Here is a 26,153-nt window from a genome sequence, read left to right as displayed (position 1 = left end):
CCTAATATGAGAGAGAGAGAGAGAGAGAGAGAGAGAGAGAGAGAGAGAGAGAGAGAGAGAGAGAGAGAGAGAGAGAGAGAGAGAGAGAGAGAGAGAGAGAGAGAGAGAGAGAGAGAGAGAGAGACAGAGAGAGAGAGAGAGAGAGATACTGAGGAAAGGATTAGAAACTAGCTGCAAGTGATTGAGTAGTTTAGGATATTGTCACTGTGTGATGATGAATATAATGATGCAAAAGGATAAAGATAAAAAGGTAGCATTCAAGGATTTGGAGTAAAAGGTGGTGCTGTACACAATAGGAATATATATTTTTTCTGTTGCTGTGTAAAAAAATTACAGGAATGACTGGGGAAATAATATCTCAAGGTGCTGCATGTATTGGGACCATACATTTTGAATGTTTCAGCTTGGCAATTTCATATTTAGATACATCAATTATTTACTATTCTGCTTTGTTTAAGGCAATCAGATCATCTAATTTGGTAGTGGTTAGCCCACATGTTTGCAGCTATGAGCCATTCAACATCCATTTGTTGTGGTGTTACTGAATCATATTTTCTATAAATTCTTATCATTAGCAATATTTCACCTTAGTCTTTGACTCAGCATGACAAATTCTACTCTTCACTAGAGCAGCAAAAACTCTACCATAATTAGAGATCAGTTACATCAGGCAACACTCATCTTCTTATATACAGCTATGTATTTTTTCCAGTTATGCAACATACTTGATTATTTGGCTTGTGTCCAAGAAAGGTTAGAGGTTCTTGCATCTAAATAATGTAAGAAAATAATACAAGATACCATTATGGTGAAACTAATATAATATACTATTACTATATACCTTCCTATAATGGTATATGATAATTAATTACAATGTTATTTTCCTTGTATCATATTTTGATTACTACTGATTAATTATCTTGTGGCACATTAGAATTCATGAAACACTGCACCTTTTAAAGACATCCATTAGAAACCTAATCTCAGTACATAATAAAATTAAGAAGCATCTCAAGTGAATAGGAAACAAACTGCTCAAGTTTTATCCACTGGCTAAATGCAGATGTAGCACTGGACACTAAAAATAAGGCAGAGACAGTGACAATATGAACAAAATCATTAGCTTCTCTTTGTGTAATTTAAGGATGTACCATAATCTTAAGTGGAATGACAGGAGAGGAAGAATATGAAAATTGATCAAGCAGTGATGAGTGGAGGTAGTCAGTGGCCTTACCCAATGGCCTTGGTACCAACAACATTATTCTCATACATACTATAATTCACCAATAGTTCACAGACAAATATTATGTTCTTTATTTAGTACACATTTACCTCTAGACATATGATAATGATTGCACAGGTTTAAAACAAAAGAATGGTCATAAGATTTTTGTGTTAACTGCATCATTGGTGAATCAGATTCTGCTAGCTGTTAATCATGATGTTAGGTTTGAATTGGAAATGCTCTCAACTGTTTTCAGCCATTAGGAAAAATATTTTCAAGATCAGTTGTAAACACACTGAAATCCATAAAAAGTTGAAATTCCTTGGGTAGGGTTTTCCAAAAATTTATTAAAGGTGACTTTCTCATGGTTCTGGTACTTATTAAAATTTTTCACATGGTTCTAACTCTTAAAGCTTAACAATTTACAACATAGTGAAATAATTTCAGTAAATATCACTCTCCAAATGTGTACTTCCAGTACATCTCATGTCCTATTTTTTGCCAGTGTGTGCATAGTTAACTTTTTAAAAATTTATGAAGAAACTTCAACGGCTTTCCAGATAAAGTCAAACTCTTCATTGTAATGATTAATTAAATTCAAATCATTACTTATTATCACATTCTCACAATTGTTAACTACAGCTGTCCATGTCCAATTAAAGGAGCCTGTCAGCAAGAGAGATTCAGGTCTCTCTACATCTGTTGCACTTTGAGAAAATGATGATCTGAAAAAAAGGTAAGAACTAAACCAACCTAACCAACTTTTCTCATGAATCTCTGTTGGTGTTGCATTACCTGGAATAACAGATGGACAGTAAGGATTTGGTACATCCACAAGAGCAAACTTGTGATGCATAAGCTGGCTGGACTGGCTTATTCGTGCAGATATATTGTTCTTCCTTAGTGTGGCCAGGGCAGCTTCATTTGGCATCTGTCCTTCTACTATCACTCTTACATGTACACCTCGATTCTGGAAAAAGATTGATTCATTATATATGTACACAGAATCCTGTTTATATTAATACAAGAAATATTATTATTGATTGTTTATAAGCATTACACAACTGATCTGTTTTGCTACTGATTTATACAGTAACACCATTGATTAATGAATAGATGGATCCCTACTGGATGAAGTAGCTTTCCTACTTATATATCTAACAAAAGTGACATATCTATTTTTTTTTCATAGCAGCTGTCATTGGCTAGAGCTGCCTTTGACGTGAATCTTAGGCCAGCTTTCTTCCTTTCTCTCTCCACATCCCCCTTCCCATCCTTCTCCCATATCTCCCATGCTTTTCATACCTCCTTCATACCACTCTTCTCTCTCTCTGGCAATGAAGCTGATACCATATAGATAAGAAAATAAAAAACAAAATCACCTTTCTCTCTCTGGAATTAAATTTATTTAATAAAAATAGAAAATAAAAATAAATAAATAAAAATCCTAACACCTGTGGGTACTTTCTAATGGCAATCCAATACAGTTACTAAACAAAGGTGGGTATAATGCAAGCTAAGCTGTCACTCAAACTCAGGATACAAGGGGCAGGACAGTATCTTATAGCTTTTATTTCCAGCCCCCACCCCATCTTTCCCTCTCTCCAGAAATTTATCTGTAGACACAAGGGAACAATGACCTCACACCATCCTCCACCTGCTCATGTGTAGTCTCTCTCTCTCTCTCTCTCTCTCTCTCTCTCTCTCTCTCTCTCTCTCTCTCTCTCTCTCTCTCTCTCTCTCTCTCTCTCTCTCTCTCTCTCTCTCTCTCTCTCTCTCTCTCTCTCTCTCTCTCTCTCTCTCTCTCTCTCTCTCTCTCTCTCTCTCTCTCTCTCTCTCTCTCTCTCTCTCTCTCTCTCTCTCTCTCTCTCTCTCTCTCTCTCTCTCTCTCTCTCTCTCTCTCTCTCTCTCTCTCTCTCTCTCTCTCTCTCTCTCTCTCTCTCTCTCTCTCTCTCTCTCTCTCTCTCTCTCTCTCTCTCTCTCTCTCTCTCTCTCTCTCTCTCTCTCTCTCTCTCCATCCCTATAAGCACCTACAAATAACAAGATGACTGAGTACTATACATATCAAAGTATTTCTCCATGTTAGATGATGCCAACTGGTACTCACCTTGGCCCTGACCAAAGCATCCACCAGGTCCTGTAAGGTGATGATATACACACACACCTTCAGTGAACACCTAGCAGAGTCAAGCACATCAACAAGGTGGATGAGTGAACTGCTTTTCTTCAGATAGGCTGAGTGTGGTACTTCATTTTCATTAAGGGAGAATGATCTTGTTATGAATCTTGACTGGTGACATTTTTCACTTGACTGTAGATGATGAATACCAGAATTCTCCTCCATTACAATCAAATTTTGTTTTCTACAGCTTGTGTTGCTGGCAGTGAGACTTGATAATATACCCTGGTCAGGAAAAAATATAACTTCATTCACTGACCTTTGCTTTTTTGAATCCCAAGAGGTTACATGATGTTTCACTTTATCACCACTTTTATAGTAAAACACATTATATATATGTTTAAGGCACTTGAATATCACTTCAGTCCCAACAACAGCAGCAATAACAAGGATGGAATATTTATATGTCCTCATTTTTGTCTTTCAGACACTATCAATAAAAACTAAGTCATATGAGGAAGTTGCACACATGGTAACAAGCCATATGGGTTATAAACAGCACAGTTATCTGCTACAGATGTGATCTTGAATTAGTAGTCTTTCTCTACCAGGCACTTCTCAACTACTTGCATGAGGTTTGGGTTCTCAAGAGCAGCAGCCACTCGTTCCTTGTCATTTATTTGTTTGTTCACTGAAAATTGCAAAAACATTAAAATAAAGATATATATAAAGAATTATGCCCATTATGCTGGCATATAAAACTCTTTGGTAGATTTTGGTGTTTTTATGATAATTTTTAAACATTTCAAATGAAAATCATTAATTTCTGAGATACTAATTTTCATTATAATAAGTAACAAAGTGCTCAGGATCCAGCAGTAAAAGCATTTCTAGATTTCCAGGGATGCAAAAGGGCTTGAGGTTCTGCAGCGTAATCTAATATAGCCTAAATAAATCTAACAACAAAAATGCAGTCTTGTTTTCATTACTGCATTGATGCTCTCAAGCCTAAGTCTACTTTTCAACTCTTTTTCACACATTTAAGTCTTAGTCTATATTCAATTGCTCATATCTTAGAGAATAACTGAAATAGTTGGTCTTAACAAGAAAGTAGATCAAAGTAATGAAGTGGACCCAAACATACCATCTTCCTCTGTAGTGTGAGTGCCTGGGGCAATATTAATGTCAACTTTACAGGGATAAGGTAGACACTGTTGTAATTTCTGTCGGATGCAAAGGCCAATAAGTGTGGCCAAGGAGCAGTGAGGCACTGTTGGAACAAACTCCACCTTTACAAGAAACTTGTCTTCACTGAATTTTTCAACCTGTAATATTATAATGCTTCAGTAAAAGGAAATATTTCTTACATCATCTTCATATCATGCAGCTTAATACCTGAATTCCTTTCCGGAAAAGCAATGACTGTATTATCTTTTTATTATGCATCTGATCTTTTTTAAACTTGTAATCACAATCAGAAATCTGACATTGTCTCAAAGCTCCTGAACCACTGTATCTGAAATACCTTGTATAATTTTATAATGGGCATTTTTGTTACACTGTGATGTGAGGAGTAATACTGAAGGAGGGAAAGTTAAATGAGTGAGAAGGAATAGTTGTAAATTTTGTAATCATATGCATGGCACAGTGATGAGAATATGAAATGATGGGATTTGTACCATAAATATCAAGTAGAATTCTCTCTCTCTCTCTCTCTCTCTCTCTCTCTCTCTCTCTCTCTGTTATTTAAACACAAATCCATCAACCTGACTCATAATAATGTTTACTGGATAGGAGGATTCAAATAGCACCACTCTACATAAGATTAAGCTACAATGGTTGACATACAGATGTGGAAACATTTACATTTTACACCTTTATCCAGTTAAAATATCAAAGTACCCAATAGCAAAGAACTATAATTATTGTAACACCAGATCCAGATAATTATAAACAGTCACTCACTAGTACATCAGGAGGAGGTAGTACAACAGCATCCCTCCAAGTCACAACAAGTGCTTTAATATAGCATTTCATCTCAACAACTGCTCTCCTCTAACAGATGGTCTTCAGCCTTTCTCACCGGCACATTGTTATATCTCTTGCTATCTTCTACCGCTATTTTCAAAGTAAACTGCTCTTCTGATCTTGCTAACTTCATGCCTCCCCTTCTGTGGCCTTGCTGCACAAGACTCTCCTCTTTCTCATCCCTATACTGTCCCACCTCTCTAATGCAAGAGTTAACTAGTACTCTCAATCATTCATCACTTTCTCTGGTAAACTCTGGAATTCACTGCCTGCTTCTGCATTTCCTCCTTCCTATGACTGAACTCTTTCAAGAGGAAGGTTTCAAGACACTTATCCTTCAATTTTTGATGATTCTCTTGGCATCGCTTTTGGGACAGGCACCTTCGCGGGATTTTTTTTACCTCTTTTTTTTTTCCCTTAGCCACTGACTTTGTAAAAGTTACCACTTCTCTTGTAATGGGATATTGTGTAATGTTCCAGAACTTGTAGAAATCATGACTGAATAATTAACAATTTCACCAATGGGTATCCATGTCCATATATCCTGCCATGGACTCTTTCTTGGCCTAGCCATTGTATCTGTTGCCTGGCCACATATGAATTTCATAGGACTGGCACTATGTAGGTTTTTTTTTTTCATCCTTCTTTATTGGCCCAGCCCAGAGCTCCTTTTACAAAGAGACACGTTTAATGATATATTACTTCTGCTATTCAAATAATGCCTAAAGTATAGAAGTGTGGGGGGTGCTACTAACAAGAAAATTCAATTGATTGTTGAAGTCCCTGCCCCCAACCCATTGTAAGATTTATTGGTTTATCAGGCTATGCAGACCACACTGCTCTGCTGTTTAAAAACTTAAATCTGCTCACATTCTCACAAATCCAAAAGTTTTGTATGGCTAAAACAATCTTCAATATCATATAAAAAATATAATATATTCCATAATAATTAAGAAATTCTCTAATATGATCAATAAATGTACCTATTGGAAGGCCACCCATGTTTATTACACTTTTAAATTTTAAAAGTATTCAAATTTAGCACAGTATAGGATATAAGGTACATAAATTAATTTTCATTTATAAAAAAATAAAATAAAAATTTGAAATTATTTTTAAAAAGTCTTGATTGAGACCAATTTAATATGATAACTTTCTTTAGTGCATTGACAATTTTTCATCTTTAATAATTGAGAATACTATGTACATTAACTATCTTGTTCTGATATTTTGTTAAAATAACTTGATATACTCAGTAAGAAGAGCTCTTTTTGAATAATGAATCAACTGAATGAATATTTCTTCATACACTTTTCATATTGTTGCTTACCTTGACCCTGTCCTCCTGAATGACATTTAGGTCCTCCAAAGTGGCATCCTTCTCTGGATCTCTTAGTGTTCGCAGGATATCTGTCAGAGAACACAAGTGTTTGGTACCATCCTAACACAATGCTTTAAGATCACCACCATAACAATCTCTCTCTCTCTCTTTCTCTCTCTTGAAAAACACATGCACATCTTTGTCAAAATTCAAAATTTTCAATATGGCATCTCCTATATCAGCCTCGGAGTCCCTGCCTGGTTAGATGATTAATCTCTCCAGGTCAAACTGCTCTTCTGGTATTGATCCTAAGTGTCATGCCACACACTTCAACTTTTTCTTCATTAACTTATGCAACATCCATGGCTTTAGATCTAACATTCAATCTATGGAACATCCCCTCTCCTCTACTAAACCTCATCTTTTGTTCCCTTCTAACTTCTCTATCCTCATTTTCATTCTACAGCTCAGTGTTATGTCTATGTGCCCAATGACCTAAATTACTCTTGTCCCCACATTCTTGAATCCTCTGAATTTTGTACCATCTGGCTTTGACTTCAGTTGTTCTCAAACTAAATTCATCTGTGTTGTATACCTCTCACCTAACTTCTCTAACTATAAAAATTCTTTGATTATTTAACTTCCAGGCTGAGCATATCCTGACTCTCTTGCCTTTTGCTGAGATCTCCATTCTTGGAGACTTCAATGTTCACCACCAGCTTTGGCTTTCTTTTCTCTTCACTGACCAACCTGGTGAACTAGCCACTAACTCTGCTATCCTCCACAACCTAAGCAATTTGTGCAACATCTACTCATATTCCTGACTATCTTGGAGATACATCCAACATTCTTGAGTTTTTCCTAACTTCTAATCCTTCTACTTATGCTATCACTCTGTCTTTACTGATGGGGTCCTTTGATCACAACCTATCTGTATGTTATCCTATTGCTCCATTTCTTCCTCAGGATCCACCAAAACAGGTGTCTCTGGCATTTTGTCTCTGCTAATTGGGGAGACTTGAGGAGGCAGTATTCTGATTTTTACCATGGAATGACTACTACTTCTGTGTCAGGGACCCATCTCTGTGTGCTAAACACATAATGGAAGTTACAGTGTCTGGTATGAAGGTGTACATTCTTCACTCTTTCTCTTATCCGGGACTTTTAAAACTTAATTAAACTCAACTTGTTTCCATGCTATACATGACAGAGGGGTAGCCCACAAAGAGTACTAGCACTTTCCATCACCTGGAACTCATGCACTCTATATTTCTGCCTGAAATCATGCCATGACTTTGACTAGCCAAAAACTCTTTCATCAACAGAAAATATCAAAATCTTTCTAGATCTAATTTCTCTCTCCACTTTTGGCACCTAGCCAAAAATATCTCCAACAACTTTTCTTCATCTCTTCCTCCTCTATTTCAATTACCATTAGCTGAAGAATCTGGAGAAAAGAGCATTCACTACACCATAAGGGCTTTAAGAATATGAATGTATCCCTTTTGGGTTAAAGACAGTGCCCTCAGCTTTTCAAAGAACATTAAACAGTATTTTGCATGGGTCAATAAGGAAAAATCACTTGGACAACCATGAAGTGCTAAAAAGACTAGTGTAAGTGAAAATATTCTTGAGAATAAATTAATATAAGCTTTTAAAAGAAGTATCAGATATGAATTATATTATAAGTGCCCAAGGAATTAAACCACTTGATAAAACATCATATATTTAGAAAACTTTTCCCTAAAACTGAGGGATGTACAAAAGTTTTTAGGTCCAAGCAATTGTTACTGGCACTTTGTCAAAGACTATGCACACACAGCCACTCCTTTGAATAAATTGTTAGCTGGTCACAAAAAATGACCAGACCTATAATTGGTTGTAGAGTGGAGCCACAAAGAAGACTTTCTGTACTTAGGAGAAACTAGTAAAAAACTGTCTATTCTAACTGCTGAGCCATTCCTTCAGACTAAAGATGTTTCATACTATTGTATAAGAGTAGTACAGGGAGGTCTCAAAGATACAAGCAGTTAAGTTCCATCTGAATTGCTTGTATAGTGAATTCTTACACAATAAACCACATACTAATGACAAAAAAGGGGTTCAGATTCTTGTCAAAGGTAAGTTTTCAAGCTAAAATGTACGATATCAAACACAATAAACATGTCTATATTACAGAACTGTCAGTAAATCAGCCTGAAAGAGAAAACGGTATACTAAAAACATTTCATATTGTTTAATCATACAAAATGTGCATAACACTCACCAATGCGTAGTCAATGTGTCAGAGAGGGTAACTCACTCACCGCTTTTGTGCCTCAAACAATTTATACTTTCTTTGCGAGTGTTATTGGTACTCTAGCTTGCTTATCCTTACTGCTAGGATTTGCATCAGGACTCACTGACTGCTTGGAAGGCATGGTTAGCACTTGAGAAGCAAAATAAGGTATAATCTATATCTATACACCAAGTGGGCAGTCACACACTACACCAAAGACAGCAAATAAAAGAATACACCAGCAGTAACACTTTAACACATCCAAGCACTGATCAATCACATTAAGCACTGTATACTGTACTTGTACTGTATTGTAAATGTGCTTGCTTGCAAAAAAATGATGATAGAGTATGAGTATAATAGCGAGCAGCAGGGCTGTAAGGATGGGAATCTGAGACACTGAGTTCAGTTTAAAAGAGGACTGAATGGTAGGTAGGGGACAAGGGAGGGGTGTGCAGTTGTTTCAGTGATCACAAACTCGTCTCTGTGCATCTGAATCACTGTGCATCACGATACAGTCTGAATGTGTTAGCAGGAGGGTGCAGGAAGGCAAACATTTTTTTTGTAATTTTGCTCACCTTGGACTGAAGCTCATATCATTGGAATTTTGTGCTTGTTTAAAAGAAAATTTTTATCCTCTAGTTTACACATCTCATATTATCGGTTTCTCACGTAGTGGATGCTCATATAATGGGACCTCCCTGTACTGTAACAAGAGGATGAGAACTGAATGCTTAACCTTATTGTCTGTGGCTTTCCTGGATTTTCACTCTTCCCGACCAGGAGGTTGTGTATTAAGTATGAGTAAATGTCACTCGATGAACAATATTCTGTGGATCACCTAATGGCAAAAGGTACCAACATATCGTACAGCGCCATTCTGTACGCCCAATTACCTATAGTGTAGGACATATTATTACATGCAGTGTTGGCCATGATTTTTCCTAACACCATTGCTCATATCTGCTTTCTCCACATAACTATTGGCATTTCACATCAGATGGATATATTCTGCACATGCACACACACCACATGACAGCAGCAGCAGAGGAAGAGAGGAAGCTGGACATCACAATTATGTCTGGTTTCATTAACCCACCAGATGATGATTAGGAAAACTGAACCTACTGCTGAGTTCAAAACATATTACTGCATCTCTAGAGTATAAATCAGTTACAGTAGTCTATGCATAAAATATGAAAAATAAATAAATAAATAAATAAATAAATAAATAAATAAATAAAAGTGAATAAATATTTTCTATCCATTTCTTCATCTCCCTATTATTCCTATAATGTTGCTGGAATTGAATAATCAGTCACTCTCAGAATCAGCACATTTTGTTATTATATTGATATATGACATGTAACAATACAAAAATATGCAGGTGCTGATGAGCAACAATAACATAAAGCTTGCCCATGTAACATGGGAGCACAGGGAGACAAGGAGAGCAATGATTTCCTTTGAACTGGTAATTCAGTCATGTTCTTGAGTAGCAGCAATGTCTTGTGAATACCACGGTAGGCTTAGTTTTGCTACATATCATTATGGAAGCTTGATAATATCTACTGACGGGAGCAGTGGCTTCACCTTCCATCAAGGTGGAAATTTGGGGTTGCACCCTGTATTTTTACAGTATCTAAAACACACACACACACACACACACACACACACACACACACACACACACACACACACACACACACACACACACACACATTATTACTATTACTATTATTGGTATTATCATTATTATTACTATTATCATTATTATTATTATTATAATTTCAATAATGATAAGAGAGAGAGAGAGAGAGAGAGAGAGAGAGAGAGAGAGAGAGAGAGAGAGAGAGAGAGAGAGAGAGAGAGAGAGAGAGAGAGAGAGAGAGAGAGAGAGAGAGAGAGAGCATTGTGAACCTCCAGCTAGATGTTGTGAATACTACTGTGGATTTGTGGTGGCCGAATACCTGCTTACTTAACTAAGCAAGTTTCAGCCGTACTGAAAAAGTGTTACCAGGATCTGGGCCAGGGACCCAACTCATATATATCACACCAAACATTTTCACCAAACTCAGCCCTTTTGAAAGTAATTTAATTTAGTAGTTAAATTTTAATGCAAAACAGGCAACAGCAAAATTATTGTTCAAAAGTAATTATTTGTGATTGTATGGAAAACAACTGAAATTCATATGAGATGATAAAGCCAATGATTGCTTCTACAACTTTGCAGAATCTGATGTGATTTGAAGCCATTTAGATATCAAAATATATTTTGAAATGGATGTTTGTTGTAAGTCAAATGTTTTTTCTTATTCTCTCTCTCTCTCTCTCTCTCTCTCTCTCTCTCTCCTCTCTCTCTCTCTCTCTCTCTCTCTCTCTCTATATATATATATATATATGCCTGGCTGTGATAAGCTGGACAATGACATTTCTGGGTTGCTACAGTTCAAGCTGACATGATTACAATGAGGGGAATGGCAACTGTTTGCAGATAGATGTAAGGATGGGAGGCTCAATTCCTCATCCACTGTAGGATCCAGTGATCTCAAGTCCTTCCCTTGGTGTAATCCTGCACACAGTAGTTTTGTTAGTCAGTATCAGTGAGGGCATGAGCATTAGACCTACAAACAAACAAATGGGTAATGAACACATGTACAGTATTTTTCTAACTAGGAATTCCATCCTCTGATTAGCAAAGAGGACAGAAGACGGGCCATTGTAAGAGGAAAGCTCAGTGAATAAGACTCAATTTATTTACTAAAAGTCAGGTAACTGTGGGTATATCACAGAATTTTTCTATCTGAGTAGCCTTCTCAGTGGAAACTGAACATCAACACAAAGTTACTAGCAATGGTAGATGGAATTCAGAAGTTGTGCTGTATGGGGACATGTTCACCCTACATACCACATGCCCTTCTCAGCAAATAAAACTATAATAAAACCTATATAACAATTACCTATATAATATATCCATATAGCATTGCAGGCTAATTGCCTTTTGTCAGCAGATAAATCTATAATAAGTATACGTTTACCTAAGTGATGTATACCTATATAACATTGCAGGCTAACAGCCTCTGTCAGGAAATAAATCTGTAACTTTTATATAAGCTGTACGAGTACAATACATTCATATAGCATTGCAGGGTAATAGCCTGTGTCAGCAAAGTATAACAGATATACATTTGCACACATCATATATACATTATGTGCATAAAGCATTGCAGGCTAATAGCCTCTGTTGGCAAATAAAACTGTAATAAATATACTTTTACACTGGCTACATAATACATCTATATAACAATATATAGGATTCGAACCCGCAAAGTGTGCAGTCCCACTGTACCATGGTGTCCCTAGTATATATATATATATATATATATATATATATATATATATATATATATATATATATATATATATATATATATATGTATATATATATATATATATATATATATATATATATATATATATATATATATATATATATATATATATATATATATATATATATATATAGTGAGAACACAGGAGCACCAGGTTTTTGAGAGGGCAATAAATTACCACCCTATCATAGGAAAGAACCATTTGCCATGCAGGCAGGTGGGCAGAGCCTGTATCAATGCACGCGGCCTCACTTCCAGAGGAATAGGTATTTCTTTCTGAGTGTAGCCATAGCTAGCCAGGCCTTCGTTGTAGTTACTGTGCAAATATAAGTCAAAGATTTATGACTGTGCTTTCTTTTGAGTGTCCTACCCTAGTCTACCTGGAGACTCAACCAGGAGTCGCATGTGATCGGTGGGTGTTAAAGTGTAAAGGGACCCTGATCCATGATATATATATATATATATATATATATATATATATATATATATATATATATATATATATATATATATATATATATATATATATATATATATATATATATATATATATACACACACACACACACACACACACACACACACACACACACACACACACACAGACACACACACACACACACACATGCACTAAGTGGAACTTCAGTTCTAGAACTTGATTTGTTCTTGAATGCTGTTTGAAATCCAAAATGTTCAAAAACTATTTTCCTCATAGGAATCAATGTAAAATGGACTAATCTTTTCCCAGTCTACTGTTTTAGCAGCTTATGACAGATGCTTCCACAGCCAAAATGGCTGCTTCACAACATCTCCAGCTCACAAATTATTTATCCAGAAAGGATGTACTGAATGAGCTTAGTGGCACAGAACTCATCAGAACATATTGCATAGATTGTGCAGGTATTCTCTTTGTCACTGATTTTGTGAGGGAAGCCTTACAGAGGGACAAAGGAGCAACTCACTGCCAAAATGAAGGTGATCATAACACTTCTCATCTCTAGCTAAAACAGCTTCTATGAAGTTTGGCGTTCTGAGACGTCTCTGCCAGTTTTCCTCACCCCCCCCCAGCTGCTAACTCTGTAGCCTGTAGGGCCTTATCCGTCCATGTATGGAGTATGCTTCACATGTCTGGGGGGTTCCACTCATACTGCTCTTCTGGACAGGGTGGAATCAAAAGCTTTTCATCTCGTCAACTCCTCTCCTCTAACTGACTGTCTTCAGCCTCTCTCTCACCATCGCAATGTTGCATATCTAGCTGTCTTCTAACGCTATTTTCATGCTAACTGGTCTTCTGATCTTGCTAACTGCATGCCTCCCCTCCTTCCACGGCCTCACTGCAAAAGACTTTCTTCTTTCTCTCACCCCTATTCTGTCCACCTCTCTAATGCAAGAGTTAACCAGTATTCTCAGTCATTCATCCCTTTCTCTGGTAAACTCTGGAACTCCATGCCTGCTTCTGTATTTCCACCTTCCTATGACTTGAATTCCTTCAAGAGGGAGGTTTCAAGACACTTATTCATCAATTTTTGACCACTGCTTTGACCCTTTTATGGGACTGGCATTTCAGTGGGTATATTTTTTTATTGGATTTTTGTTGCCCTTGGCCAGTGTCCTTCCTACATATATATATATAAAAAAAAAAAAAAAAAAAAAAAAACTTGGACATATTGCTGTTGGGAAAAGCTACTGAAAAAATGCAGTAATGATGGCATTGGGGATCAAGAGGGCCACAGGTGGCTCGAGATAACTCCTGAGCACTGAAAACTGTTTGCTTACATCGAGGCTTTTCAATGGGATCACATTTACTTTATTTCAAAGATTGAATTACTGTTTTACAGTCTGTGTCTCTCCTCCAAATATATATAAATACAAAGTAAATATTTATAGAAATTATAAATTAGTAATAAACAGCAACTTTTAGCCTTCTTATACCATCACCCTTGGTAATTCCTAATATTACAGGGGGGACTGTACTGAGAAGCAATACATTTTTCTTACCATTACTTTTGGTGAGTACTATACATAAGAATTCAGTCATTTCTTCATTATATTTAGTCCAGTACACGTGGAATGATCTCTTCCCTTTCAGTGACTACTATTATCTTTGGTGATATGCCTTTTCTCATGCAATCTACAGTACCTATGCCAGCAATACCTTGTGTCTGAAGGCACTCAAACAACTTTAGCCTGGTACACAGTCTGTCTAGACTACCACTAAGGTCCACAAATTCTTGTACCTGACTTACAAGAATCTTCACTGCTGGAAGTGACCCACAGATGTAGTGGGATCCAGGCTCTCCAAAAGGTTTACCTGAGTATACTATTGTCCTGAAGGTGAATGGAATTCTTACTGCATTCACATATTTATACAACAGGCCATATTGTTTAGTTTTGCTCTACCCAAATCCTATTTGATTTCTATAAGAATATAAAGAATATAAAGATCAAGAAGTCACCTGGCTCCAATACTGAACAGGTGTGGTCATTAAAATTTTTGAAAAGATCCCTGAATACAGCACACCAGTCATGTAGCTATCTCCGAGGTCTAGTTTCAATGGTGTCTTGTCAAAAGTTAGGTTTGCATGTAAAAATCCAGATCTATTCACAGACATTACTGCACCAAATACAGGGTGATCATACTCTTCTTTGAAGTATTTTATATTTGTTCTAACCTAATAAACTATGTGCATATAGCAAACCAAAAAAACTTTTCAATGCCATCTGTTACCTTGATGTATGATGGGAGTTTATCATTATTTGTGGGCCTCAGAAATTACTGCAATTATACCTTCAGTTTTCTGATTAGTATGGTGCACAATATTGGAAATAATATCAGATATTATGAACAAGTCCCATGCTATTTCTTCTGAATTTACTGACCTCGCATCTCCTATCAAATATTCTACAACACTGGATATGTTTATGGTTGGTCTATCTTCCATACAATTGGCCCATGTTATGGACTTCTCTACATCTGAGTTTCTCAGTGGTTTCTCTACCATTATTTTATATTCTCATAGCTCGCCTGGTAATACATAATTGTCATATTTACTTTCATCTAAACAACTGGTCAATTAATTAACTAACCTGTTTCTTACTAATGTCTTGCTATTTCTCTGTAGGAGCCACTCTTCATAATCTATGTCATCTGCCACTTCCTCATCACTTTCAAATTCCATGGCAAGACCAGCTTTGTCACCTATTACATCTGCCAAATTTTCATTAGGATCATCTATAAAGTCAGGAGCTGTGTCTGCAGAGTCCATTGTAAGCACTAGGCAATCATACACCCAGTAAGTACACCCGGTCACATAATCTGATAAGCTCTTGTCTGCACACTGCAGTACATATTTACAAAAAGTTGCAAGGTTTTTATTTTGCACTGGGTACCTTGCTAGCCCCCTCAGCCCTCCCCCAACCACTGCAGTGGTCATCAGTGGTTGACTCCTGATTGGCTATTGCCTGCTTCCCCCTTTCTCTCTCTCTCTCTCTGAGTCATTGTAATCCTACTATTGTGTGTTACAATGATCTTTCTTCCTTCGTCCCCCCACCTCTCTCTCTCTCTCTCTTTCTATCTTCTAGTTTCATGGATAGCATGTATACAGAGCTTTGGTGATGAACTTGTCAATCATGACCTTGAACTCAATGTCCAGTAAAACAGCTGATGGTGGGGATGGCTGGTTAGGTTGTGGAGTGGAGGGTGGAAATCTGTTGCTATGGCAACTCCCACCTGAAATCGCTTCCAATGTAGCCAATCCCTCATCTGACCTCTTAGATCATAGTAACAGACAATAGTGGGATTACCATGTCTCTCGGAGAAAGAGAGAGAGAGAGAGAGAGAGAGAGAGAGAGAGAGAGAGAGAGAGAGAGAGAGAGAGAGAGAGAGAGAGAGAGAGAGAGAGAGAGAGAGAGAGAGAGAGAGAGAGAGAGAACCTTACCACCTTTTGAAAATATTATGTCCCTGTCTCTGAAACGCTCCATACCACTACCTTATACATCTGTTGAAATTAGCGTGATTTTTGGTGAAGCTTTTAATTTCACGTATTGTGTCAACACCACGAGATTGAACCGAGCTACTGGACTTCCTTAGCACTCACATTATGTCTTTATAGTTTTATCTTGAGATGATGCAGGAGAGAAGGTAGAATACACACACACAAACAAACACTGATCACAAGGAGGAGGAGGCAGTAGACATCTGCCGAAACGACAATTACTCCCAGTGAGGTCTAAAGCACTGTTCAGGGGGTGCTGTGAACTTATCATTAAACCCAGCTGTGACCTCACTGAACATTTCCCTTTGTGTCTCACAACACAAGGGGGCAGTCACAGCCTGCCCTCTAAAGACAACTCTCTTGCTCCACACAAAACTACAAGCACCTAATAACACACACACCCTTCACTCAAAAATTTTAAAATCATCATGTCGACTCCTACACCAGCCTCGGAGTCCCCATCTGGGGAAGGGATCACAAATGTCCCCAGGTCGGACTGCCTTTCTGTCAACGACCCTAAGTGTCTTGACACCCCCCTCAACTTTTTCTTCATTAACTTCTGCAACATTCGCAGTCTAAGATCTAATTTTCAATCTGTAGAACACCACCTCTCCTCTTCTAAACCTCATCTTCTTTTCCTCACTGAAACTCAGGTGTCTGAGGCTACTGACAGTAGCCCCTTTTCTGTTCCCTCCTACTTTCTCTATCCTCATTTTCGATCCAAAGCTGGATGCTGCGTTTATGTGCGCAATGACTTAACCTGCTCTCGTGCCCACGCTCTTGAATCTTCCGAGTTTTCCACCATCTGGCTACGACTACAGAGTCACTCTCATACTAAATTTATCTGTGCTGTATACCTCTCACCTAACTCCTCTGACTATAAGAAATTCTTTGACTACTTAACTTCCAAAATGGAGCACATTCTGACCCTCTTCCCTTTTGCAGAGATCTCCATTCTTGGAGACTTCAATGTTCATCACCAGCTTTGGCTTTCCTCTCCCTTCACTGACCATCCTGGTGAACTAGCCTACAACTTTGCTATCCTCCATGACCTAGAGCAATTGGTGCAACACCCTACTCGTATTCCTGACCGTCTTGGAGATACGCCCAACATTCTTGACCTTTTCCTGACCTCTAATCCTTCTGCTTATGCTGTCACCCTTTCTTCTCTGTAGGGCTCCTCCGATCACAATCTCATATCTTTATCTTGTCCTATCACTCCAATCCCCCCTCAGGATCCCCCTAAGCGAAGGTGCCTCTGGCGTTTTGCCTCTGCTAGTTGGGGGGACTTGAGGAGGTATTTTGCTGATTTTCCTTGGAATGACTACTGCTTCCGTGTCAGAGACCCGTCTTTGTGTGCTGAGCGCATAACAGAGGTGATAGTGTCTGGCATGGAGGTATACATTCCTCACTCTTTTTCTCGTCCTAAACCTTCTAAACCTTGGTTTAACACAGCTTGTTCTCGTGCTATACATGATATAGAGGTGGCCCACAAAAGGTACTTAAGCCTTCCATCACCAGAATCTCATGCACTTTATATTTCTGCCCGGAACCATGCCAAGTCTGTTCTCCAACTAGCCAAAAACTCCTTCATTAACAGAAAATGTCAAAACCTTTCAAGATCTAACTCCCCTCGTGATTTCTGGCATCTAGCTAAAAATATCTCCAATAACTTTGCTTCTTCTTCTTTCCCTCCTCTATTTCAACCAGATGGCACCACTGCTATCACATCTATTTCTAAAGCTGAACTCTTTGCTCAAACCTTTGCTAAAAACTCTACCTTGGACGATTCTGGGCTTGTTCCTCCCTCTCCTCCACCCTCTGACTACAGTAAAATCCCTCTCATCTGGCATTCGAGTATCTGGCAGCTTCAAGTATCCGGCACATTTTTCAATAAAAAATCTATGTGTACTCATAAAATCGATTAAAATTCCCGCGCGAGGCATACTTTGTCCCCTCGCCACCAGAGTGCTCTGCATCGCACCACCCGCGGCTCGTGACTCAGTTCCGCGTGTGCACCGTTTATTGCCTGACGCCTTCATCATGCCTAAAGTTGTAGAAAAGAGGAAGCGTGTTGTGCTTACACTTAAGCAGAAGGTAGACACTTGTCGACGATTAGAGAGAAATGAAAGCAGACAGCAACTAATAGCGGAATATGGTGTGGGCTCATCAACTATTTATGACATTAAATCCCAAACGAAAAAGTTGTGGGATTACATGAAAGCCACCGACACTCCAAAGGCAGCGGAAAATCGTCACACACTGCAGTATCATCGTGGTGAAAAGATGGACAAAGTGTTATACGAGTGGTTCAGCTTGAAAAGATCAGGAGTCACAATTACAGGCCCAATGCTACAACTGTGTGTTGGAGAGTGTGAGGTGGTAGCGCGGGTGGTGACGCGCGGCACGGTGATCAGCTGATCTTTGTTATGGTAAGATGCGTGAGTGTAGGATGGTGATTGTGGACATAATTTCACTTCTATTCAAGTATCCGGCAATATTCAAGTATCCGGCATGTCGGTGGTCCCGTTGATGCCGGATAAGAGGGATTTTACTGTACTTCATGCCACCTATTAAAATTCTTCGCAATGATGTTTTCCATGCCCTCGCTGGCCTAAACCCTCGGAAGGCTTATGGACCTGATGGGGTCCCTCCTATTGTTCTCCGAAACTGTGCCTTCGTGCTTGCACCTTGCCTAGTCAAACTCTTTCAGCTCTGTCTGTCAACATCTACCTTTCCTTCTTGCTGGAAGTTTGCCTACATTCAACCTGTTCCTAAAAAGGGTGACCATTCTAATCCCTCAAACTACCATCCTATTGCTTTAATTTCCTGCCTATCTAAAGTTTTTGAATCTATTCTCAACAGGAAGATTCTTAAACATCTATCACTTCACAACCTTCTATCTGATAGCCAGTATGGGTTCCGTCAAGGCCACTCTACTGGGGATCTTCTGGCTTTCCGTACTGAGTCTTGGTCATCCTCTTTTAGAGATTTTGGTGAAACTTTTGCTGTTGCCTTGGACATATCAAAAGCTTTTGATAGAGTCTGGCACAAAGCTTTGATTTCCAAACTACCCTCCTACAGTTTCTATCCTTCTCTCTGTAACTTCATCTCAAATTTCCTTTCTGACCGTTCTATTGCTGCTGTGGTAGACGGTCACTGTTCTCCTAAATCTATTAACAGTGGTGTTCCTCAGGGTTCTGTCCTGTCACCCACTCTCTTCTTATTATTCATTAATGATCTTCTACACCAAACTTCTTGTCCTATCCACTCCTACGCTGATGATACGACCCTGCACTTTTCCACGTCTTTTCATAGACGTCCAACCCTTCAGGAGGTAAACATATCACGCAGGAAAGCCACAGAACGCCTGACATCTGATCTTTCTAAAATTTCTGATTGGGGCAGAGCAAACTTGGTATTGTTCAATGCCTCAAAAACTCAATTCCTCCATCTATCAACTCGACACAACCTTCCAGATAACTACCGGTATCCCCTCTTCTTCAGTGACACTCAACTGTCCCCCTCTTCTACACTAAACATCCTCTGTCTGTCCTTTACTTATAATCTGAACTGGAAACTTCACATCTCATCTCTAGCTAAAACAGCTTCTATGAAGTTAGATGTTCTGAGATGTCTCTGCCAGTTTTTCTCACCCCCCCCCCCCAGCTGCTAACTCTGTACAAGGGCCTTATCCGTCCATGTATGGAGTATGCTTCACATGTCTGGGGGGGGGTTCCACTCATACTGCTCTTCTAGACAGGGTGGAATCAAAAGCTTTTTGTCTCATCAACTCCTCTCCTCTAACTGACTGTCTTCAGCCTCTCTCTCACCGCCGCAATGTTGCATATCTAGATGTCTTCTACTGCTATTTTCATGCTGTTTTTTTTTTTTTATCTTGCTAACTGCATGCCTCCCCTCCTTCCGCGGCCTCGCTGCACAAGACTTTCTTCTTTCTCTCACCCCTATTCTGTCCACCTCTCTAACGCAAGAGTTAACCAGTATTCTCAATCATTCATCCCTTTCTCTGGTAAACTCTGGAACTCCCTGCCTGCTTCTGTATTTCCACCTTCCTATGACTTGAATTCCTTCAAGAGGGAGGTTTCAAGACACTTATCCATCAATTTTTGACCACTGCTTTGACCCTTTTATGGGACTGGCATTTCAGTGGGCATTTTTTTTTATTAGATTTTTGTTGCCCTTGGCCAGTGTCCTTCCTACATAAGAGAAAAAAAAAAAAAACTGCCTGATTGTGAGACATGCACCCTGTTATCCCTCACTTACGAGTCACATGTTCTTATATTTTATGTAAAATACTGCAGGAGTGAAAATAATAACAACACTAAAGATATATACCAACACACACCGTATAGAAGGCCTGGATTCGAATCCCGGGCACGGCGAGGCAAATGGGTGAGCCTCTTAATGTGTAGCCCCTGTTCACCTAACAGGAAATAGGTATGGGATGTAACCCAAGGGGCTGTGACCTTGCTGTCCTGGTGTGTGGTGTGTGAGTGATCTCAGTCCTACCCAAAGATTGGCCACTATGAGGTTTGAGCTCTTTCCGTAGGGTAATGGCTGGCTGGGTGACCAGAAGACGAACGTAAGTGAACGACACATACACACACACACACACACAAAAAAAAATAAAAAAAAAAAAATAAATAAATAAATAAAATAAAATAAATAAATAAATAAATAAATAAAATAATAATAATAATAATAATAATAATAATAATAATAATAATAATAATAATGATAATAATAATAATAAATAAATAAATAAATAAATAAATAAATAAATAAATAGAAAATAAAAATAAATAAACACACACACACACACACACACACACGGATAAATTTATCGTATGGCTGGCAAGGAGGTAGCCATCAGCAGTGAACTCATTGATAACTAATTTTCATCTGTTTTCATACTGCTTCGCAAGCGATCAAAAGAAAAGTGTAGAATATCACAGATTAGACCTTTTTTTTTTTTTTTACAGATTTTTTTTTATGGTCATTCCTTATCAAATTTTGATTGACAAAAATAATTTCCTAAAACTCTCTCGTTTAAAATTTTTACTTGGAAAAAATCCCTAGGGCGGCCTATTTTCAACACATGCTGCAGACAATAGGGTTAAACCTTTGAGATATTTTAGCCATATCACAAAAGATAAGTTACTCTATAGTAGGAGAAACATTAGCAGTAACTGATGGTCTGATGGTTAATAACTCACTGGTTCTTGGATACCATAATTATATCAATTTGGACCAAAGGCCCTTAGCATGGATGTCAAGACACAGCCCAAGTGGCCAGGAGACAAACTTTTAAATGATTGTCAAGTACATTATGTACCTGTCAAAAAGAACACTGTGAAAACTTTTTTTTAGATTTTTGCTAACCCTAATGCTCTCCTAGCTAATGTTCTCCCACCTAACACACTAACACAGAAAGCCTGGCTAGATATAATTATAAATGACCAATAACTTAGCTGTGGTACTTGTGACTAGCACGAAATGGTGGCAACTAGTGAGCTGATATCAGTGAGTGTTTCAAGCCAGTGGCTTGCCGTGTTTTCATAGCAAAGACAGACTATTTGCTGCTGTGCAGGTTTCTGGGCTTCTAAGTTTTTACCAACTTAGGGAAATTTACAAGTGAGGACTATAGAGGAGAGGAGAACTGACCTTGTGGGCAGCTGACTGGCAACTGTTCAGTGAGTCAGGCAAGTTTGCTCTTCGTAGGCTCCTTGCTACATCAGAACAATAGCTACCCATAATCTGCACATCTCTAATCCTTAATTTATTTATAATAGCAACTAATACTTAGTTTGTACTGTAGTAACCTTAATTACTTCTTAATTTAATTTTACAGTTTAAATACAAATCATATCATAAACCAAAAGTACTTGATAAATGTACGATACAAGTGGAAATTTCCACAAATACTGTAGAGTATATTTTCTGCCATACAAGGTACATGAGCTTCTTCTTCTGCAGCTGCTCCCATGTTCATATGGGGTCGCTGTTCCTCACTAGTCTTCTCCACAAGGCTCTGTCCCCAACCTCCTCTCCACTCAATCCTCTCTCCCTCAGGTCCTCTCCAATACGATCCTTCCACCTTTTCTTTGGTCTGCCACGTCGTCTTCTTCCCTCCACTTCCATATCCAATATCCTTCTGCCGACATACCCTTCTTCTCGCCCTTTGATACGACGGAAACATCGCATTCTCCTTTCTTGTACTTTCTTTGTCACCTCCGTTACTTTGGCTGTTCCTCTTGTAAAATTGTTTCTCCCTTTATCCCTCCTTGTCACCCCAAGCATCCACCTTAACATTCTCATCTCAGCAACCTCCAACTTATTCTCCTATACTTTCTTTATTGGCCACGTCTCCACACCATATAACAATGCGGGTCTAACCACCAATTTGAACACTTTCCCCTTTACTCTGGCACTAATTTTTCGGTCACAGAGCACTCCAGTTGTTCTTTTCCAATTCTTCCAACCGGATTGGATACAGTGAATGATCTCTCCATCCAGGCTGCCGTCCACTGATATATGAGAGCCCAAGTATCTGAAATTCTTGACACCCTTTAACTTCATATCTTGCATCCATACTTCGGTCTCCTGTGGACCATTGAAATTCAGATACTCCGTCTTCTCCCTGCTAATTCTCAAACCTCTCCCTTCCAATGCTCCTCGCCATCTCTCCAACTTTCTCTCTATCTCACCTCTACTTTCATCCACCAAGACAATGTCATCTGTGAACAACATGGTCCACGGTGCCTCCTCCTTTATATTTTGAACACTATCATCCATGAGTAGGTTGAACAGATATGGGGACAGAGAAGATCCCTGGTGCAGACTCACTCTCACACAGAACTCTGTTGTTCCCACACTACTAGGAGGAGGCAGTAGATACCTGCCGAAACGATAATTACTCACAATGAGGCCTAAAGCACTGTTCATGGGGTGCTGTGAACTTACTTATCATTAAACCCAGCTGTGACCTCACTGAACGTTTCCCTTTGTGTCCCACAACACAAGGGGGCAGTCACAGCCTGCCCTCTAAAGACAACTCTCTCTTCCTCCACACAAAACTACAAGCACCTAATAACACACACACCCTTCACTCAAAAATTTTAAAATCATCATGGTGACTCCTACACCAGCCTCGGAGTCCCCATCTGGGGAGGGGATCATAAATGTCCCCAGGTCGGACTGCCTTTCTGTCGACGACCCTAAGTGTCTTGACACCCCCCTCAACTTTTTCTTCATTAACTTCTGCAACATTCGCAGTTTAAGATCTAATTTTCAATCTGTAGAACACTACCTCTCCTCTTCTAAACCTCATCTTTTCCTCACTGAAACTCAGGTGTCTGAGGCAACTGACTGTAGCCCCTTTTCTGTTCTCTCCTACTTTCTCTATCCTCATTTTCGATCCGAAGCTGGATGTTGCGTTTATGTGCACAATGACTTAACCTGCTCTTGTGCCCACGCTCTTAAATCTTCCGAGTTTTCCACCATCTGGCTACGACTACAGAGTCACTCTCAAACTAAATTTATCTGCACTGTATACCTCTCACCTAACTCCTCTGACTATAAGAAATTCTTTGACTTCTTAACTTCCAAAGTGGAGCACATTCTGACCCTTTTCCCTTGTGCAGAGATCTCTATTCTTGGAGACTTCAATGTTCACCACCAGCTTTGGCTTTCCTCTCCCTTCACTGACCATCCTGGTGAACTAACCTTCAACTTTGCTATCCTCCACGACCTAGAGCAATTGGTGCAACACCCTACTCTTATTCCAGACCGTCTTGGAGATACGCCCAACATTCTTGACCTTTTCCTTTCCTCTAATCCTTCTGCTTATGCTGTCATGCTTTCTTCCCCGTTGGGCTCCTCTGATCACAATCTCATATCTGCATCTTGTCATATCGCTCCAATCCCTCCTCAGGATCCCCCTAAGCGAAGGTGCCTCTGGCATTTTGCCTCTGCTAGTTGGGGGGACCTGAGGAGGTATTTTGCTGATTTTCCTTGGAATGACTACTGCTTCCGTGTCAGAGACCCGTCTTTGTGTGCTGAGTGCATAACAGAGGTGATAGTGTCTGGCATGGAGGTGTACATTCCTCACTCTTTTTCTTGTCCTAAACCTTCTAAACCTTGGTTTAACACAGCTTGTTCTCGTGCTATACATGATAGAGAGGTGGTCCACAAAAGGTACTTACGCCTTCTATCACCAGAATCTCATGCACTTTATATTTCTGCCCGGAACCATGCCAAGTCTGTTCTCCAACGAGCCAAAAACTCCTTCATTAACAGAAAGTGTCAAAACCTTTCAAGATCTAACTCCTCTCATGACTTCTAGCATCTAGCCAAAAATATTTCCAATAACTTTGCTTCTTCTTTCCCTCCTCTGTTTCAACCAGATGGCACCACTGCTATCACATCTATTTTTAAAGCTGAACTCTTCGCTCAAACCTTTGCTAAAAACTCTACATTGGACGATTCTGGGCTTGTTCCTCCCTCTCCTCCACCCTCTGACTACTTCATGCCACCTATTAAAATTCTTCGCAATGATGTTTTCCATGCCCTCGCTGGCCTAAACCCTCGGAAGGCTTACGGACCTGATGGAGTCCCTCCTATAGTTCTCCGAAACTGTGCCTCTGTGCCTAGTCAAACTCTTTCAGCTCTGTCTGTCAACATCTACCTTTCCTTCTTGCTGGAAGTTTGCCTACATTCAACCTGTTCCTAAAAAGGGTGACCGTTCTAATCCCTCAAACTACCGTCCTATTGCTTTAATTTCCTGCCTATTCAACCTGTTTCTAAAAAGGGTGACCATTCTAATCCCTCAAACTACCATCCTATTGCTTTAATTTCCTGCCTATCTAAAGTTTTTGAATCTATCCTCAACAGGAAGATTCTTAAACATCTATCACTTCAAAACCTTCTGTCTGATTGCCAGTATGGGTTCCGTCAAGGCCGCTCTTCTGGTGATCTTCTGGATTTCCTTACTGAGTCTTGGTCATCCTCTTTTAGAGATTTTGGTGAAACTTTTGCTGTTGCCTTGGACATATCAAAAGCTTTTGATAGAGTCTGGCACAAAGCTTTGATTTCCAAACTACCCTACTATGGCTTCTATCCTTCTCTCTGTAACTTCATCTCAAGTTTCCTTTCTGACCGTTCTATTGCTGCAGTGGTAGACCGTCACTGTTCTTCTCCTAAATCTATTAACACTGGTGTTCCTCAGGGTTCTGTCCTGTCACCCACTCTCTTCTTATTATTCATTAATGATCTAAACCAAACTTCTTGTCCTATCCACTACTACACTGATGATACCACCTTGCACTTTTCCATGTCTTTTCATAGACGTCCAACCCTTCAGGAGGTAAACATTTCATGCAGGGAAGCCACAGAAAGCTTGACTTCTGATCTTTCTAAAATTTCTGATTAGGGCAGAGCAAACTTGGTATTGTTCAATGCCTCAAAAACTCAATTCCTCCATCTATCAACTTGACACAACTTTCCAGACAACTATCCCCTCTTCTTCAATGACACTCAACTGTCCCTCTCTTCTACACTGAAAATCCTCGGTCTGTCCTCTACTTATAATCTGAACTGGAAACTTCACATCTCATCTCTAGCTAAAACAGTTTCTATGAAGTTAGGCGTTCTGAGACGTCTCCACCAGTTTTTCTCACCACCCCAGCTGCTAACTCTGTACAAGGGCCTTATCCGTCCATGTATGGAGTATGCTTCACATGTCTGGCGGCGTTCCACTCATACTGCTCTTCTAGA

The 26,153-nt window shown here is 39.1% G+C and overlaps 2 protein-coding genes across 3 annotated transcripts in view; both read right to left on the bottom strand.

Annotated features, from left to right (window-relative positions):
- Nucleotides 1–284: 284 nt before the first annotated feature.
- Nucleotides 285–3,818, bottom strand: LOC135099795 (uncharacterized). The gene is made up of 2 exons (XM_064002315.1): nucleotides 3,333–3,818; nucleotides 285–2,195 (listed from the first exon to the last, which is right to left on the bottom strand). Exons 1-2 carry the CDS (start codon nucleotides 3,816–3,818, stop codon nucleotides 1,758–1,760), a joined length of 924 nt encoding a protein of 307 aa, XP_063858385.1. The 3' UTR covers nucleotides 285–1,757.
- A 78-nt stretch (nucleotides 3,819–3,896) lies between these two features.
- The window catches only part of LOC135099796 (cytosolic iron-sulfur assembly component 2A-like), an 83,125-nt gene continuing 60,868 nt past the window's right edge, over nucleotides 3,897–26,153 (bottom strand). For both annotated transcript variants that reach the window (XM_064002318.1, XM_064002317.1), the window contains exons 3-5: nucleotides 6,703–6,782; nucleotides 4,489–4,669; nucleotides 3,897–4,035 (exon numbers count right to left, since the gene is read on the bottom strand). In XM_064002318.1, the coding sequence (XP_063858388.1) occupies nucleotides 3,935–4,035; nucleotides 4,489–4,669; nucleotides 6,703–6,782 (362 nt within the window). In that variant the 3' untranslated portion in view covers nucleotides 3,897–3,934. The remainder of the gene's footprint in view (nucleotides 4,036–4,488; nucleotides 4,670–6,702; nucleotides 6,783–26,153) is intronic.

Source organism: Scylla paramamosain, chromosome 4, assembly GCF_035594125.1.
Source record: "Scylla paramamosain isolate STU-SP2022 chromosome 4, ASM3559412v1, whole genome shotgun sequence".
NCBI lineage: Eukaryota > Metazoa > Arthropoda > Malacostraca > Decapoda > Portunidae > Scylla > Scylla paramamosain.
The sequence above is the reverse complement of the archived record's forward strand: the minus strand, read 5'-3'. Positions and strand labels throughout refer to the sequence as shown.